Raw genomic sequence first — 13,895 nt, forward strand, 5'->3', positions numbered from 1 at the left:
AAAAACGCATCATAAACAGTATAAAAATGCACTGTGTGCACACAGCCGATAGGCGAAGGTTTAACTTCTGTTACCCCCTTCCTTGCAACGTTTTGTCCCAGTCTTTGCTTACATTACCCTATCTATACCTTACAACACCAGTACTTTCAGTAGCCGCTGTGCATGGTATTGCAGAAAATGGCGTATGAGCAACCAAGCTGCAATTCCAGGCACAACCACTACTAACATAAGGCAATGTGAAATTAGGAGCAATGTAAAAAGGAAAGTTCCCAGAGAGCCAAGGCCCTTCCAAACAACTGTTCAGTCGTGTGCCAGGAGTCCACTTTCTGTGTACATGCTGCATAGGCAGAAAGCTGCTAATCAGTGGTACAGGTTGGGTTATCCAGAGCACATGAATATGGGAGGACTATGTCTCATCAGATTTTCTAGTCCACTAGTGATAATCTCTTGCTGCTAAAACAGTGATTTTATTATATTTACATTAAACAGGCCAGTAAGTGACAAGTTGCTGGTATCTGGGTCTGTCCAGTCACTATGCAGCTCTCAGATTAGGTAGCAAGAACCGAGTGACAGATTCCCTTTAAGTATATGATTACTTAAGTACAAAATACTCCTATGTAGGTACCATACGTTGTTCAAAAATGGTTTTAAATAAAGCATGTAAAGGGAAGACAATTTTACTACATGTTCAACACTGGTAAAACTATACTGATTGTGTATTATATGAATGAAAACGTACATGGTTTTCTGATGCCAAGCCCTATTGTCACCATGCTCAAAGTAACACATTACATCTTTTGGCAACACATACTGCATAGATAAAGCATAGTGCAATGCAATGAAGGCAGGGAGCGTTCACTTATGGTAGCTGCCTCAGGCAGGACACCTTTAGATTTGTAACAGAAAAACCATATGGACGGTCACGATGTTCAGAACTGGAGAACTACTTTAAGGCACCACTCCAGCATTTTCTTTTTGTTTATTTCCCCAATGGAGAGGTGCTTTAACCCCTTAACGACCACGGGCAGTAAAATTACGTCCTAAATGTCATAATGTTACTGCCCGCGGTCCTCCAGCGGCAGCATGCCACGATCGGCACACATCTCAGCTGATTTTCACAGCTGAGATGTGTGCCTGCTAGGCACGAGCTGAATCGTTATCTGCTCGTGCCGATTAACCCCTTAAATGGCGCTGTCAATACGTGACAGCGCCATTATAAGCGCGATTGTGGTAAAGTTTTACTTACCGCCCGATACCGGAAGTCACGTGACGCGATCACGTGACTTCCGATAGTTGTCATGGTAGCACAGGGTCATGTGATGACTCCTGTACTACACATGACTTGCTTTCACTTTCGCTGTGCCAGCGGCACAGCAAAAGAGAAAGAGTGTATCTGCTGTTTACAGCCTTGTAGCTGTGATCAGCAGATACTGCAGAGTGATTGGATTGCTGATCGCAATAGCCCCCTAGGGGGACTAGTAAAATAAAAATAAAAAGTTAAAAAAAAGTTTTAAAAAATTAAAAAAAAAAAACAAAAAAACCTAAAAGTTCAAATCACCCCCCCATTCGCCCCATTGAAAATTAAAGGGTTAAAAAAATAAAAAAAATATACACACACTTTTGGTATCGCCACGTTCAGAAATGCCCGATCTATCAAAATATAAAATCAATTAATCTGGTCAGTATATGGCGTAGCGGCAAAAAAATTCTAAACGCCAAAACAACGTTTTTTTTGTCGCCACAACGTTTGCGCAAAATGTAATAAGAGTCGATCAAAACGTAGCATCTGCGCAAAAATGGTACCGTTAAAAACGTCAGCTCGAGACGCAAAAAATAAGCCGTCACTGAGCCATAGATCCCGAAAAATGAGAACGCTACGGGTCATGGAATATGGCGTAAAACGTGCGCCACTTTTTTCGGACGAACTTCCGATTTTTCTAACCCCTTATATAAAAGTAAACCTATACATGTTTGGTGTCTACGAACTCGCACTGACCTGAGGCATCACACCAACATATCAGTTCTACCATATAGTGAACACAGTGAATAAAATATCTCAAAAACCATAGTGCTATCGCACTTTTTTTGCAATTTTTCTGCATTTGGAATTTTTTTGCCGTTTTCCAGTACACTGTATGGTAAAACAGATGGTTTCATTTAAAAGTACAGCTCATTCCTCAAAAAATGAGCCCTCACATGACCATATTGACTGAAAAATAAAAAAGTTACGTCTCTCAGAAAAAGAATGGCGAAAAAAAAAAACGGAAAGCGAAAATTCGGCCAGTCGTGAAGGGGTTAAACGTAAGTCCCCTGCCCCCCGTCTTAAGGCCCAGTCACACACAACGACTTACCAGCGATCCCGAAAACGATGCGACCTGATAGAGATCGCAGGTAAGGCTGGTTTCACACTACGTTTATTTAACATCCGTCCATAACGTTTTTTTAGCGGAAAAACGGATCCAGTGCAAATGCGTTTTCACTTAATGCATTTGCAATGGACTCGCGTCCACCTGCGTTCGCATGCGTTTGCGTGCGTTAGACTCAGGATCCGTACTTTTGCGTTATTTTAACATGTTTCAAAAACGCTACTTGTAGCGTTTTTTTTACCTTTGTCAAAATAACGCATATCACAGGATCCTTCACATTGCGCCGCGAGCTGCAATGCATTTCAATGAGATCTGGATCCTGCCTAGCAGAATGCGTTGAGTTGCGTTGTAACAGGATCCTGCTTTTGTACTGAGCATGCCCAGAAAGTACTGAGCATGCCCAGAACCAGTCTCCCGTGATCTGTCTCTCTCTCCTCCTCCCTCCCTCCCTCACCCTCTCTAGACAGACTTTCCCCCTTCCTCTCCTCCCTCTCTCTCCCACCTGAGAGCTGCGGACACTCGTAACCAAGGTAAATATCGGGTATCCAAGCCCGATGTTTACCTTGGTTACGAGCGTCTGCAGCTGTCAGAAGCCGGCTCCCAGTCTGGCACGTTTAGTTCCCCTCACTCCCGATCACATGACTCCAATGCCCGCCCCTAAACAGCCAGTGACAGGATCCTGCAAAGTAACACATGCGTTTGCATGCGTTTTTTGCTGTAAAAGCAGGATCCGCTTTTGCAGCAAAAAAACGTTCAGGACGCATGTTAAAAAGACGTAGTGTGAAAGCAGCCTAAGTCGCTGGAAGGTCGCAGGTGAGATGTCACACAGTCAGATCTCACTAGCGATGCAGGAACAATACAGGTCGCGGTAGCGACCTGTATAACGATCTCAGCAGTCACTGTGACCCTGTCACACAGTGTCAAACACAGTGATGTGTCCTGCCCAGTAGGACATCGCCTTTGAAGAAAATGGCCTGGACCATTCAGCAACGACTAGAGATCTCACAGCAGGGGCCTGATCGCTGGTAGGTGTCACACAAGATCGCTAACGGGATCGCTACTGCGTCACAGAAACCGTAACTCAGCTGCGATCTCGCTAGCAATCTCGTTATGTGTGACGGTACCTTTATACTCACCTGCCTCAGTCTTCATCAGTTTCCATGTCGCACCCGTCGGTCTGTATCAACTAACGATCTGCCAGCAGCTCCAGTATTTCATAGAGCACGCCGGAGGTCCCAAATCATACAAGTCTATGGGAGCCTTGTTCTGGTTCTATGAGGGCTTGTGATGTAAATTCGGACTTCCAGACAGTCAGAAGTTAAGGGCACAAGATAGCGCTGCGGGATAGGAGCAGCGCTGTAAAATGATGAAGCCACCGGAAGGAGAATATAATACAGGGGGCAGAGGACTTGAGTTTGAAGCAACACTTTAACTCCGGGAGATTAAAAAAACAAAAAAAAAAAACAAAAACACAACAACAACACTGGTGTGGTGCTTAAAGATGTACCCTGCAAGAAACATTTCACACTTACCATCTACAGTACAAGAACCTTCTGGGGGTGGTTTCTGCGCATATGGCAAAGATGGACTACTTGAATCAGACATTTCATCTTCCTCATCATCATCATCCATTTCACATACTGACTGACTGTTTGAGAAGTCCAGGCTGCCATTCTGGGTGTACCTCTGAGTAAAATCCTTCTCAAGTTCTTCAACTTTTGGTTTCACATCAGCACCTTAACAAAAATAGTGGATTGAAAACAAATGAAAGCAGGCGGCAAAAATATTTAGATTAATTTAAGAAAGTCATGATGTAAAGGGGTTATGCAGTTCTATCAAACGGATGACTCCATTGCTCAAACCAACCAATCTGCTAATTAAAAGGAACATTTCATTTCACAAACCACTGACCTGCAGATTATAGGGTTAGTCTGCATCACTGGCGGACACAGACATAAAACAATATATGGGCACTTTGCAGCAGAAGAGTTAATCATAATGCACATTTCCACCTGCTTTGGAGGTAGAAACTGGTCCCCTGACCCTCTTGGGCCCCTTTGCGGATGAACAAGTTACACCAATGATATGTCCACCTCTGATCTCCAAGTTAATATTCTTCTAAGGCTATGTGCCCACGTGTGCGTATTGCATGCCTCCTGCGTCCCCAGCACAAACTATGAAGATTGTGCATAATTTATGCCCACGTGGCGTTTTAGACCGCAGCGATTTGCATGCTGCCAAATCGCTGCGTTCTAAAAAGCAACATGTCACTTCTTTCGTGCGCTCTGCATGCTGTCTCCATTCTGTCTATAGAGAGAGGCAGCATCCAGAGCACACAAATTCTGCAGTCAGTTTCAGAACGGAGCTTTTCAGCTGCGCTCTGAAGCGGACATGCAGTGACTGTACGTTGCGGTGCAGAGCGCACACACGTGGGCACATAGCCTTAAGCTGTGTGGTTGCCGTACTGGAAGCCCAGGTATCAGGAGGAAATTAACGTTATTCCTCCTAGCAGCCCCTGGCTTTCAGACAATGAGACAATGTGCCCAAGTGTATTTCTGGCCGCTGCTCACAGTTTAATGACTGACTGAAAATGCGCCTCTATGAAAGCTGAAGGCTGCCAGGAGAAATAGTCAATTTCCTCCTGGTAGTCGAGCTTTCAGTATAGAGGACAAAGCTTTACAAAGCTATTAAACCCATATCAGAAGGATGATAGTGTTTGGGAACATGACAGGTTCTTGAGGTGCTACTGAGACTTTGGTTACATTGCTTGGTATAACACCATGAATAAGCGGTAAGTTACACACGCGAAATGCACGTTAGGGTCTTAAATCTGTACTATTTTTTTGCACATGGCACTTTAATAGGTATTTGATGTATTTAATATGTCTTGCTTTGGTCATAAGTATTGGACCACTGTGTCCTTATACATATGATCTGCACTAAATGACTATGAGAAATTATACATAAGTAGTGTTATTTGGTGCTTTACCCATTGTATGTTTCATTTGTCTGTATATATATCTATGTGTTTAGACTTCTTGATTGCATTCTAAATTTAACTCCCATCTAATAAAGACTTTACACATTTTTGACTAAAAAAAAAACAAAAACTCCTGTCTCTCCTGTTTATACTTCTAAAAGGTTGTCCAGGCAAACTCTCCTACCTGATATTAGATGTTGAACGATGCTAGTGCATGCTAAGTGACCAATGTGCCCAGGTCCTAATAATTATTATTAGGACCTGGACACAATTATAATAGGACTCATTCACAACACTTGCTGTACAGCATAGACCTACCATGCCAACTGTACCACCCAGCATGCATTGGGGTCTGTCCAATCCACTGTCTGATCTCGTATTGGCACATTTTCTTTAACACTTACCATCTGCAGAAGAAGGGACACTTTCTTCATTGAGATAGAGCTGGGAAAATACTGGACGTGGCACCGCACTATGACATCTTAGGGAGTGTTCTATGGAATTATGAAGGGCTTCCTCAAACCGGGCAGACTTCAGCTGCCCTGCGTAAGAGTTACCCATGTCCTGTAAGAGAAAAACGAATTAGGCAACTAAATTTAGTCACTGTGGGGGGGGGGGGGGTTGTATAGTTCTACAAATATAAATAATATATATATTTATATTAGAAAAATAATTTATACAAATAAAAAACAACCGTACACTGCACGGTGGCTCAGTGGTTAGCACTGCAGTCTTGCAGCGCTGGGGTCCTGGGTTCAATTCCCACCAAGGACACCATCTGCAAGGAGTTTGTATGTTCTCCCTGTGTTTGCATGGGTTTCCTCCGGGTTCCTCCCACACTCCAAAAAACATACAGTTAGGGACCTTAGATTGTGAGCCCCAATGGGGACAGTGCTGCTGATGTATGTAAAGTGCTATGGAATTATTAGCGCTCTATATAAATGAATAAATTATTATTATTATTATTATTATACTACATCAGTTTAAGGCAGGGTTATGAACACACAAGAGGAAAGCATAATTAAATTACATTAAATACATAAACACATCTGGATAAAAGTTAATGGAGATTAAAATTAACTTTAGATATAAAAAAAATAATTGCCTGCAAGGTTTAGCCTAGTGGTGGTCAGCAATTTACAATAATTCCCTTCTTTCCTTATGGAGTCCCATCTGTCAAATGTAGGTGGAGGAGGGGCGTTTGTGCCCTTTAATACAGGGCAGGTGGTCAGCAAAAAAGCCAGGGGACATGTCAAAATAATGAGCAACACCAGGGAAGACAATGAGTTTGAGCTAAACAAGACAAACAGAGATTTGGAACGTGTGGGGGTGGCACGTGTGATCTGGTCAAGAATATCACGGGGGACATGAAGGCTGACTTAGTCTTCAAATCTATTTGTTGCCAGCTGTTCCCACATTTCCATAAACTGAACGACTTCTAACGATTTTCTAACATCTCCAGCAGAGAGCCATTTACAAAGAGGAGGCCTATTCTACTACTTAGATGTAATTGTTGAAGTTACTTTATTAATTCACATTTCACTATGAGTAAGCGGCACTTAAAAAAAATGTATTTGGCTCAATTCTAATGTAAAAAAAATAAACGCATCTTTTTCTGAACGTACGAGTTATGCAATTAGCTAGTGTAATTTACAAGAAAAAAATAAATATAAAAAAAAGACTCAAGATTTTAGGTTCCATTTAAGTATATAGTGCAAGAGTACAGTTTATTTTCGATGGCTAATTACCATAGCAATAAGAATCTTCTGCATCCTTTGATTTACAAACTAAGGTTTCTCCAGACATTACTTCAATTACAAGTAATACATTACATACCTAAAAATAAACCATAAATTGGCCCCTTTAAAACTAAGACAAAATACTATGACCTTGCCAAACTTGTACATCTTTTTTGCACTGTGACATGTTAAATGTCAGGCATAGATCATAGTACTTTTTCAAGGAGAACAAAAGCAAGAATCTCAGAGCAGAGAAAGAGTAAAGACTGCAGGCAATGAGCAAGCCACATCAAATCATAATAGACTAATGTGAACAAGAGCGAAGGAAAAACATTTTTTAAGTACCTGACCAATCTTTCGCTCAGGCGCTATCACAGATGCCCTTCCGGGGGGGGGGGGGGGGGGGGTCTTTTTTTTTTTTTTTACTGAAGAGGTACAAGCCCCCTCCAACCCAAAAAAAAGAAATAGAAACTAAATTATTTAATTATTGCAGGGTCCACTGTTAATTCATATTTTATCATCACCAAGCAACAGATCCATGAGACCCAGATGCAAAACTGAAGCAGATTTGCATCCATGTTTCACCGATCCCCATTGACTTTAATGGCAGAACCTGATCCACATATCAGATAGAAGGACATGCTCAAACTGGGCCGTATGACAGTATTCCAACATGATAATGTCCCCACATCCCAACCAACACTGCCACAGCCTTGCTAAAGAAACTGAGGGTAAAGGTGCTTGTCTGGCAAAGCATCTGTAGGGCATCCTTAAAAAGGAAGGTGGAGGAGCGCAAGCTCCATGATGTCGTTTTGGAGGAGTGGAAGAGGATTCCAGTAGCAACCTGTGAATCTCTAGTGAACTCCGTTCCCAAGAGAGTTAAGGTAGTGCTTGAAAAGAACAGTGGCCACACAAAGTATTGACACTTTGGGTACAATGTGGCCATTTTCACGTAGAGGTGTACTCACTTTTGTTGCCAACGGTTTAGACATCATGGCTGTGTGTTGAATTATTTAGAGTAATAAACACTATTTGCTAATGTCAACAAGCGGTACCCCAACGAAAGACCCATAAAATTTAACTTTAATTCACTAAATACATATATAACCGAAAACCTTATTAAAATTCCTTGTAGCAGGGTGGTATATTATAATTAGTCATTCTTAAAATATTGACCATCACAGGGATTGGAATGGCTGAGGACCAAAGATCCCTATCTGTCTACCTGTTTAAATAGTTTCCTACCCTGCTTCTGTAAATGAAAAAGTTCAGCTGCAAGCCTCCTCAACATGTTTCACCATGACTGGCATTATGAGGGGATTGAGGATATAGTCCATATACAGTACAGACCAAACGTTTGGACACACTTTCTCAGAGTTTTCTTTATTTTCATGACTGAAAATTGTAGATTCACATTGAAGGCATTAAAACTATGAATTAACACGTGATTTGAAATACTTAACAAAAAAGTGTGAAAACAACTGAAAATATGTCTTATATTCTAGGTTCTTCAAAGTAGCCAGCTTTTGCTTTGATTACAGCTTTGCACACTATTTGCATTCTCTTGATGAGCTTCAAGAGGCAGTCACCGGAAATGGTCTTCCAACAGTCTTGAAGGAGTTCCCAGATATGCCTAGCACTTGTTGGCCCTTTTGCCTTCACTCTGCTGTCCAGCTCACCCCAAACCATCTAGATTGGGTTCAGGTCTGGTGACTGGAGGCCAGGTCATCTGTCGTAGCACCCCATCACTCTCCTTAGTCAAATAGCCCTTACACAGCGTGGAGGTGTGTTCGGGGTCATTGTCTTGTTGAAAAATAAATGGTCCAACTAAACGCAAACTGGATGGAATAGCATGCCGCTGCAAGATGCTGTGGTAGGCATGCTGGTTCAGTATGCCTTCAATTTTGAATAAATCCTCAACAGTGTCACCAGCAAAGCACCCCTACACCATCACACCACCTCCTTCATGCTTCACGGTGGGAACCAGCCATATAGAGTCCATCCGTACACCTTTTCTACAAAGACACAGTGGTTGGATCCAAAGATCTCAAATTTGGACTCCTCAGACCAAAGCACAGATTTCCAGTGGTCTAATGTCCATTCCTTGTGTTCTTTAGCCCAAACTCTTCTGCTTGTTGCTTGTCCTTCGCAGTGGTTTCCTAGCAGCTATTTTACCATGAAGGCCTGCTGCACAAAGTCTCCTCTTAACAGTTGTTCCAGAGATGTGTCTGCTGCTAGAACTCTGTGTAGCATTGACCTGGTCTCTAATCTGAGCTGCCTTTAACCTGCAATTTCTGAGGCTGGTGACTTGGATAAACGTATCCTCCGCATCTGAGGTGACTCTTGGTCTTCCTTTTCTGGGGCGGTCCTCATGTGAGCCAGTTTCTTTGTAGCGTTTGATGGTTTTTGTCACTGCACTTGGGGACACTTTCAAAGTTTTCTCAGTTTTCGGACTGACTGACCATCATTTCTTAAAGTACTGATGGCCACTCGTTTTTCTTTACATAGAATTTGTATTATGGCCAAAAAAAAAAAAAGCAGCCAACAGCCTATTCAGTAGGACTATCAGCTGTGAATCCACCAGAATTCTGCTTCTGCACAACTCAACTGATGGTCCCAACCCCATTTATAAGGAAAGAAATCCCACTTATTAAACCTGACAGGGCAAACCTGTGAAGTGAAAACCATTTCCGGTGACTACCTCTTGAAGCTCATCAAGAGAATTCCAAAAGTGTGCAAAGCAGTAATCAAAGCAAAAGGTGGCTACTTTGAAGAACCTAGAATATAAGACATTTTCAGTTGTTTCACACAGTATTTAATTCCACATGATTTAATTCATAGTTTTGATGCCTTCATTGTGAATCTACAATTTTCAGAGTCATGAAAATTAAGAAAACTCTTTGAACAAGAAGGTGTGTCCAAACTTTTGGTCGGTACTGTATAATCCTCTGATGAAGCCAGTAATGAAACATGTTGGGGAGGCTTGTAGCTGAAGTTTTTACTTAACAGATGCATGGTAGGAAATTCAACAGGTAGACCGGTAGGGATCTTTGGCCCGCAGCCATTCCAATAGCTATATTTCAATAATGACTAAATAAAATCTACTGCCCTGCTACCTGGAATTTTAATAAGGTTTTTGATCATTTATGTATTTATTTAATAAAAGTAAAAAGTTTAAGGGAACTTTAGTTAGGGTACCGCTTGTGGAATTTCAACATGCCAATTTTTTTTTTTTTTAGTTCTCATAAGACACTGCAATAGGGTCTCTTGCAATGGTTAAGGCTATGTGCCCACGTAGCGTATTTTCATGCAGTTACGCTGCGACCTACACCGCAGCGTAACTGCATGCGTCCTGCGTCCCCAGCACAATCTATGAAGATTGTGCCTAACCCATGCCCACATGGCGTATTAGAACGTAGCGATTTGGCTGCTGCCAAATTGCTGCGTTCTTAGAAGTGATATGTCACTTCTTTTGTGCGCGTTGCATGCTGTCTATAGGGAGAGGCAGCATTCAGAGCGCACGAATTCTGTAGGCACCAGGCGCTTCAGAACGGAGCTTTTCAGCTGTGCTCTGAAGCGGACCTTGTACGCTGCGGTGCAGAGCGCACACGTGGGCACATAGCCTTAGACTGTAAAATACAACATGTGAAACTAAATAGAGAGTATGTATTGTAATGAGCGGCCATACTTAAGCAGGCTTTATGCAACTGTATTTTACGTTCTCTGTTATTACGACTGACAAAACATGCATGCTTAAAAAAAGCGTACATGTACATAGAGGGGTCTGGAAGAATACCTATTGTGCAAGTTCATACACTTCTACATGGAAACCTGACCATATTTAAACTCCTTTATACATATTTTTATATTGTACATGTTCATCGGAATGAAGGGCCACGTTATTCCACAAAGGATTCCACTGTAAGCAAAAAAGGAGTGCCAAGACATTTTTTGTCTCATCTAAAATAACTGTATATCTGCATGGTATTTTGCTATACCGAGTTTAAAGTGGGAACTATGGTTTAGCCATTTGGCTTGCTTTAGTATTTACCTTCACATTTGTAGAAGAAAGCTGTAAAGAAACCAATAGAAGGCGATGTTCCACATTCATTCACGTGGCTTCCTGTATTTGTTGGGAAATGTGTGCCTTGAGCCGCCATCACAGTAGATTATTAGTTGCAATTGTTACTCATTCACTACTTTGCTAATGTGCCAGGGATTGCCTTGATAAGAACATGGGTCACAGTGGCAGAGACCTTAGTGCTGTGCATAAATGTTGAAGAGTCATCTGCACAACCTGCATTTTTCTTCCGAACCTCTTAAATGAGTGACCCACGCGTGTCTACTGCCATACATTAATGCATTTAAGTAGAACATTGATTCTTTCATGATATGGAGAATAAAACCATAAGACTTAAGATTTTCTTTATTTAAAAGAAGTGGTAACCACCTTTAAATCCATACATATTGAAACATTTAAGCAAATGGGTTTCAATTAAAGGGAAGTTTTACTATGGAATCTGAGAGCAGCATTAGGTAATGGCAGAGAGACTAATTCGAGCGATTGTTCACTTACTGGATTGCTGTGTGCAAATTGTTTTTTTTTTAGTATCCCTAGTTTTCTCTTGTAAATGTAGCAGTTTTCAAATGGCTAAGCTGTGTATAGTCCCATCCACACCAATGACTGGCCGCGTCCAGTGTACAATGTACATTGTCCGCAAGATGCCAATCAGTGACGGGGCAGAGTCAGGCTATGTGCCCATGTAGCGTATTTTCATGCAGTTACGCTGCGATCTGCACCACAGTAACTGCATGCGTCCTGCGCCCCCAGCACAATCTATGAAAAATTGTGCCTAATCCATGCCCACGTGTCGTATTAGAACGCAGCGCTTCGGCTGCTGCCGAAGCACTGCGTTCTAAAAAGTGACATGTCAATTCTTTCGTGTGCTTTGCATGCAGCCCCCGCTCTGTCTGGAGAGGCTGCATCCAGAGCGCATGAAATCGGCTTTTCAGTATGCAGTGTTTCTGCAGCGATTTGAAGTGCACGTGTGCTGTTCAAATCACTGCAGAAATTTCTGCAGGGACAGAACGCAACGTGGGCACATAGCCTTACACAGATCAGCCTCACTGGCATGCATGTGAAATCTGGTCCTGTAGTGATAATCCAATAATAGTGATTACCCAAACTGCACCCAAAAAAAATGCAACGTGCGCACAGAGCCTTAAACTCATTTATATTGTACATGGAACAGGAAAGTAGCTGAAGTGGTGGACCTGCCTACACTCTTGAAATGTGGGGATTCAGTATTAAACTTGGATTGTCCAGAGTATTGCATTCTAGAGAACTTGCCCAGCACAAAGATGTCTGAGAGGGAAGTTTGTATGGAGGAGGTTAGTCTTCCTTCATAAAATATTACTTTAAAGGAATTGTGAGATTTTTGGATCCAAAATTTGTACCTTTAACTTAGTGGGGACTAAGGGGAAAACTTTTCTCCTTGCAAAGACCTGACAAACCAGTCTGGCTGCCAGTGAAAGGGTTTTAGAACTGCAATGCCCCTCTGGGAAATAAGTAAGGTCTCCGCAAGGAGAAAAGTTTTCCCCTTAGACCCCACTATTTCCCAGAGGGGCATTACATCTATAAGACCCCTCACTGGCAGTCAGACTGGTTTGTCAGGTCTCGCAAGGAGAAAGTTTTCTCCTTACACCCCACTATAGCTTCTCATAAGCCAGATCAGATGCCATACTTTGCACTGACGAGGGTCAAATCACCCCGAAACACCATATCTGCAAATTGGGGTTCTGATCTGGTATAAATCCTAAGGCGGGCTTTACACGTTGCGACATCGCTAGCAATGCCGAGCGCGATAGCACCCACACCCGTCGCACATGCTATATGTGGTAATTGCTGCCGTAGCGAACATTATCGCTACGGTAGCTTCACACGCACATAGCTGCTCGGCGAAGTCGCTGTGACTGCCTAACAATCCCTCCTTCAAGGGGGAGGTGCGTTCGGCGTCACCGCGACGTCACTAATCAGCCGGCCAATAGAAGCGGAAGGGTGGAGATGAGTGGGACATAACATCCCGCCCACCTTCTCCCTTCCGCATTGCCGTCGGGACGCAGGTAAGGAGATGTTTATTGCTCCTGCGGGTTTACACACAGCGATGTGTGGTGCTGCAGGAACGACAAACAACATCGTACCTGCGGTCGAACAGACATTATGGAAATGAATGACATTACACACATCAGCGATATTGTACGCTTCTGTGCTCGTACATCGTCGCACCTAGGATTTACACATTGCAATGTCGCTACCGGCGCTGGATGTGCGTCACCAGCGACGTGACCCCCGACGATATATCGGTAGCTATGTCGCAACGTGTAAAGCACCCCTAAGTCATATGAAAAGGCTCGTTAAAGGGCAACTTTTGACTTTTAGGATTGCTACTTCCAATAGGTGGCGCTAGAGTTTGTCTCTTCAGAGAGGAAGGAGACAATTTGAATACCTTTAACAATTATATGTCAAAAAAAAAACCAAAAAAAAAAACAAAAAAAACTTTACAGTAAGGTTTTAACATATATAAAAACAGTTACATTTCTATACCCTCTATATGTCTCAGCTCACACGGTAGCCAGCTATGTATTTACAGAAAGTTAGACTGCGCTCATTCTAAGGTACGGGCAGAAACCCTGATCTACCGTCTCTGGAACATCTGTAAAGGTGATTTAAGGCCAGATTAAGGTTAAACTTTCATGTGGTCATAAATCAAGATTATAAAATGTTTTCAAACAGAAGTAATTAAAGCAAAC

General features: G+C 42.4%; 1 protein-coding gene across 5 annotated transcripts in view; it reads right to left on the reverse strand.

The window, feature by feature from the left end:
• GREB1L (GREB1 like retinoic acid receptor coactivator) overlaps positions 1-13,895 on the reverse strand; it is a 191,311-nt gene that overhangs the window by 70,185 nt on the left and 107,231 nt on the right. For all 5 annotated transcript variants that reach the window (XM_075314467.1, XM_075314466.1, XM_075314470.1 and 2 more), the window contains 2 exons: positions 5,751-5,910; positions 3,899-4,102 (listed from right to left, as the gene is read on the reverse strand). In XM_075314467.1, the coding sequence (XP_075170582.1) occupies positions 3,899-4,102; positions 5,751-5,907 (361 nt within the window). In that variant the 5' untranslated portion in view covers positions 5,908-5,910. The remainder of the gene's footprint in view (positions 1-3,898; positions 4,103-5,750; positions 5,911-13,895) is intronic.

This window comes from Anomaloglossus baeobatrachus, chromosome 6, assembly GCF_048569485.1.
Source record: "Anomaloglossus baeobatrachus isolate aAnoBae1 chromosome 6, aAnoBae1.hap1, whole genome shotgun sequence".
In the NCBI taxonomy this organism is placed as follows: Eukaryota; Metazoa; Chordata; class Amphibia; order Anura; family Aromobatidae; genus Anomaloglossus; species Anomaloglossus baeobatrachus.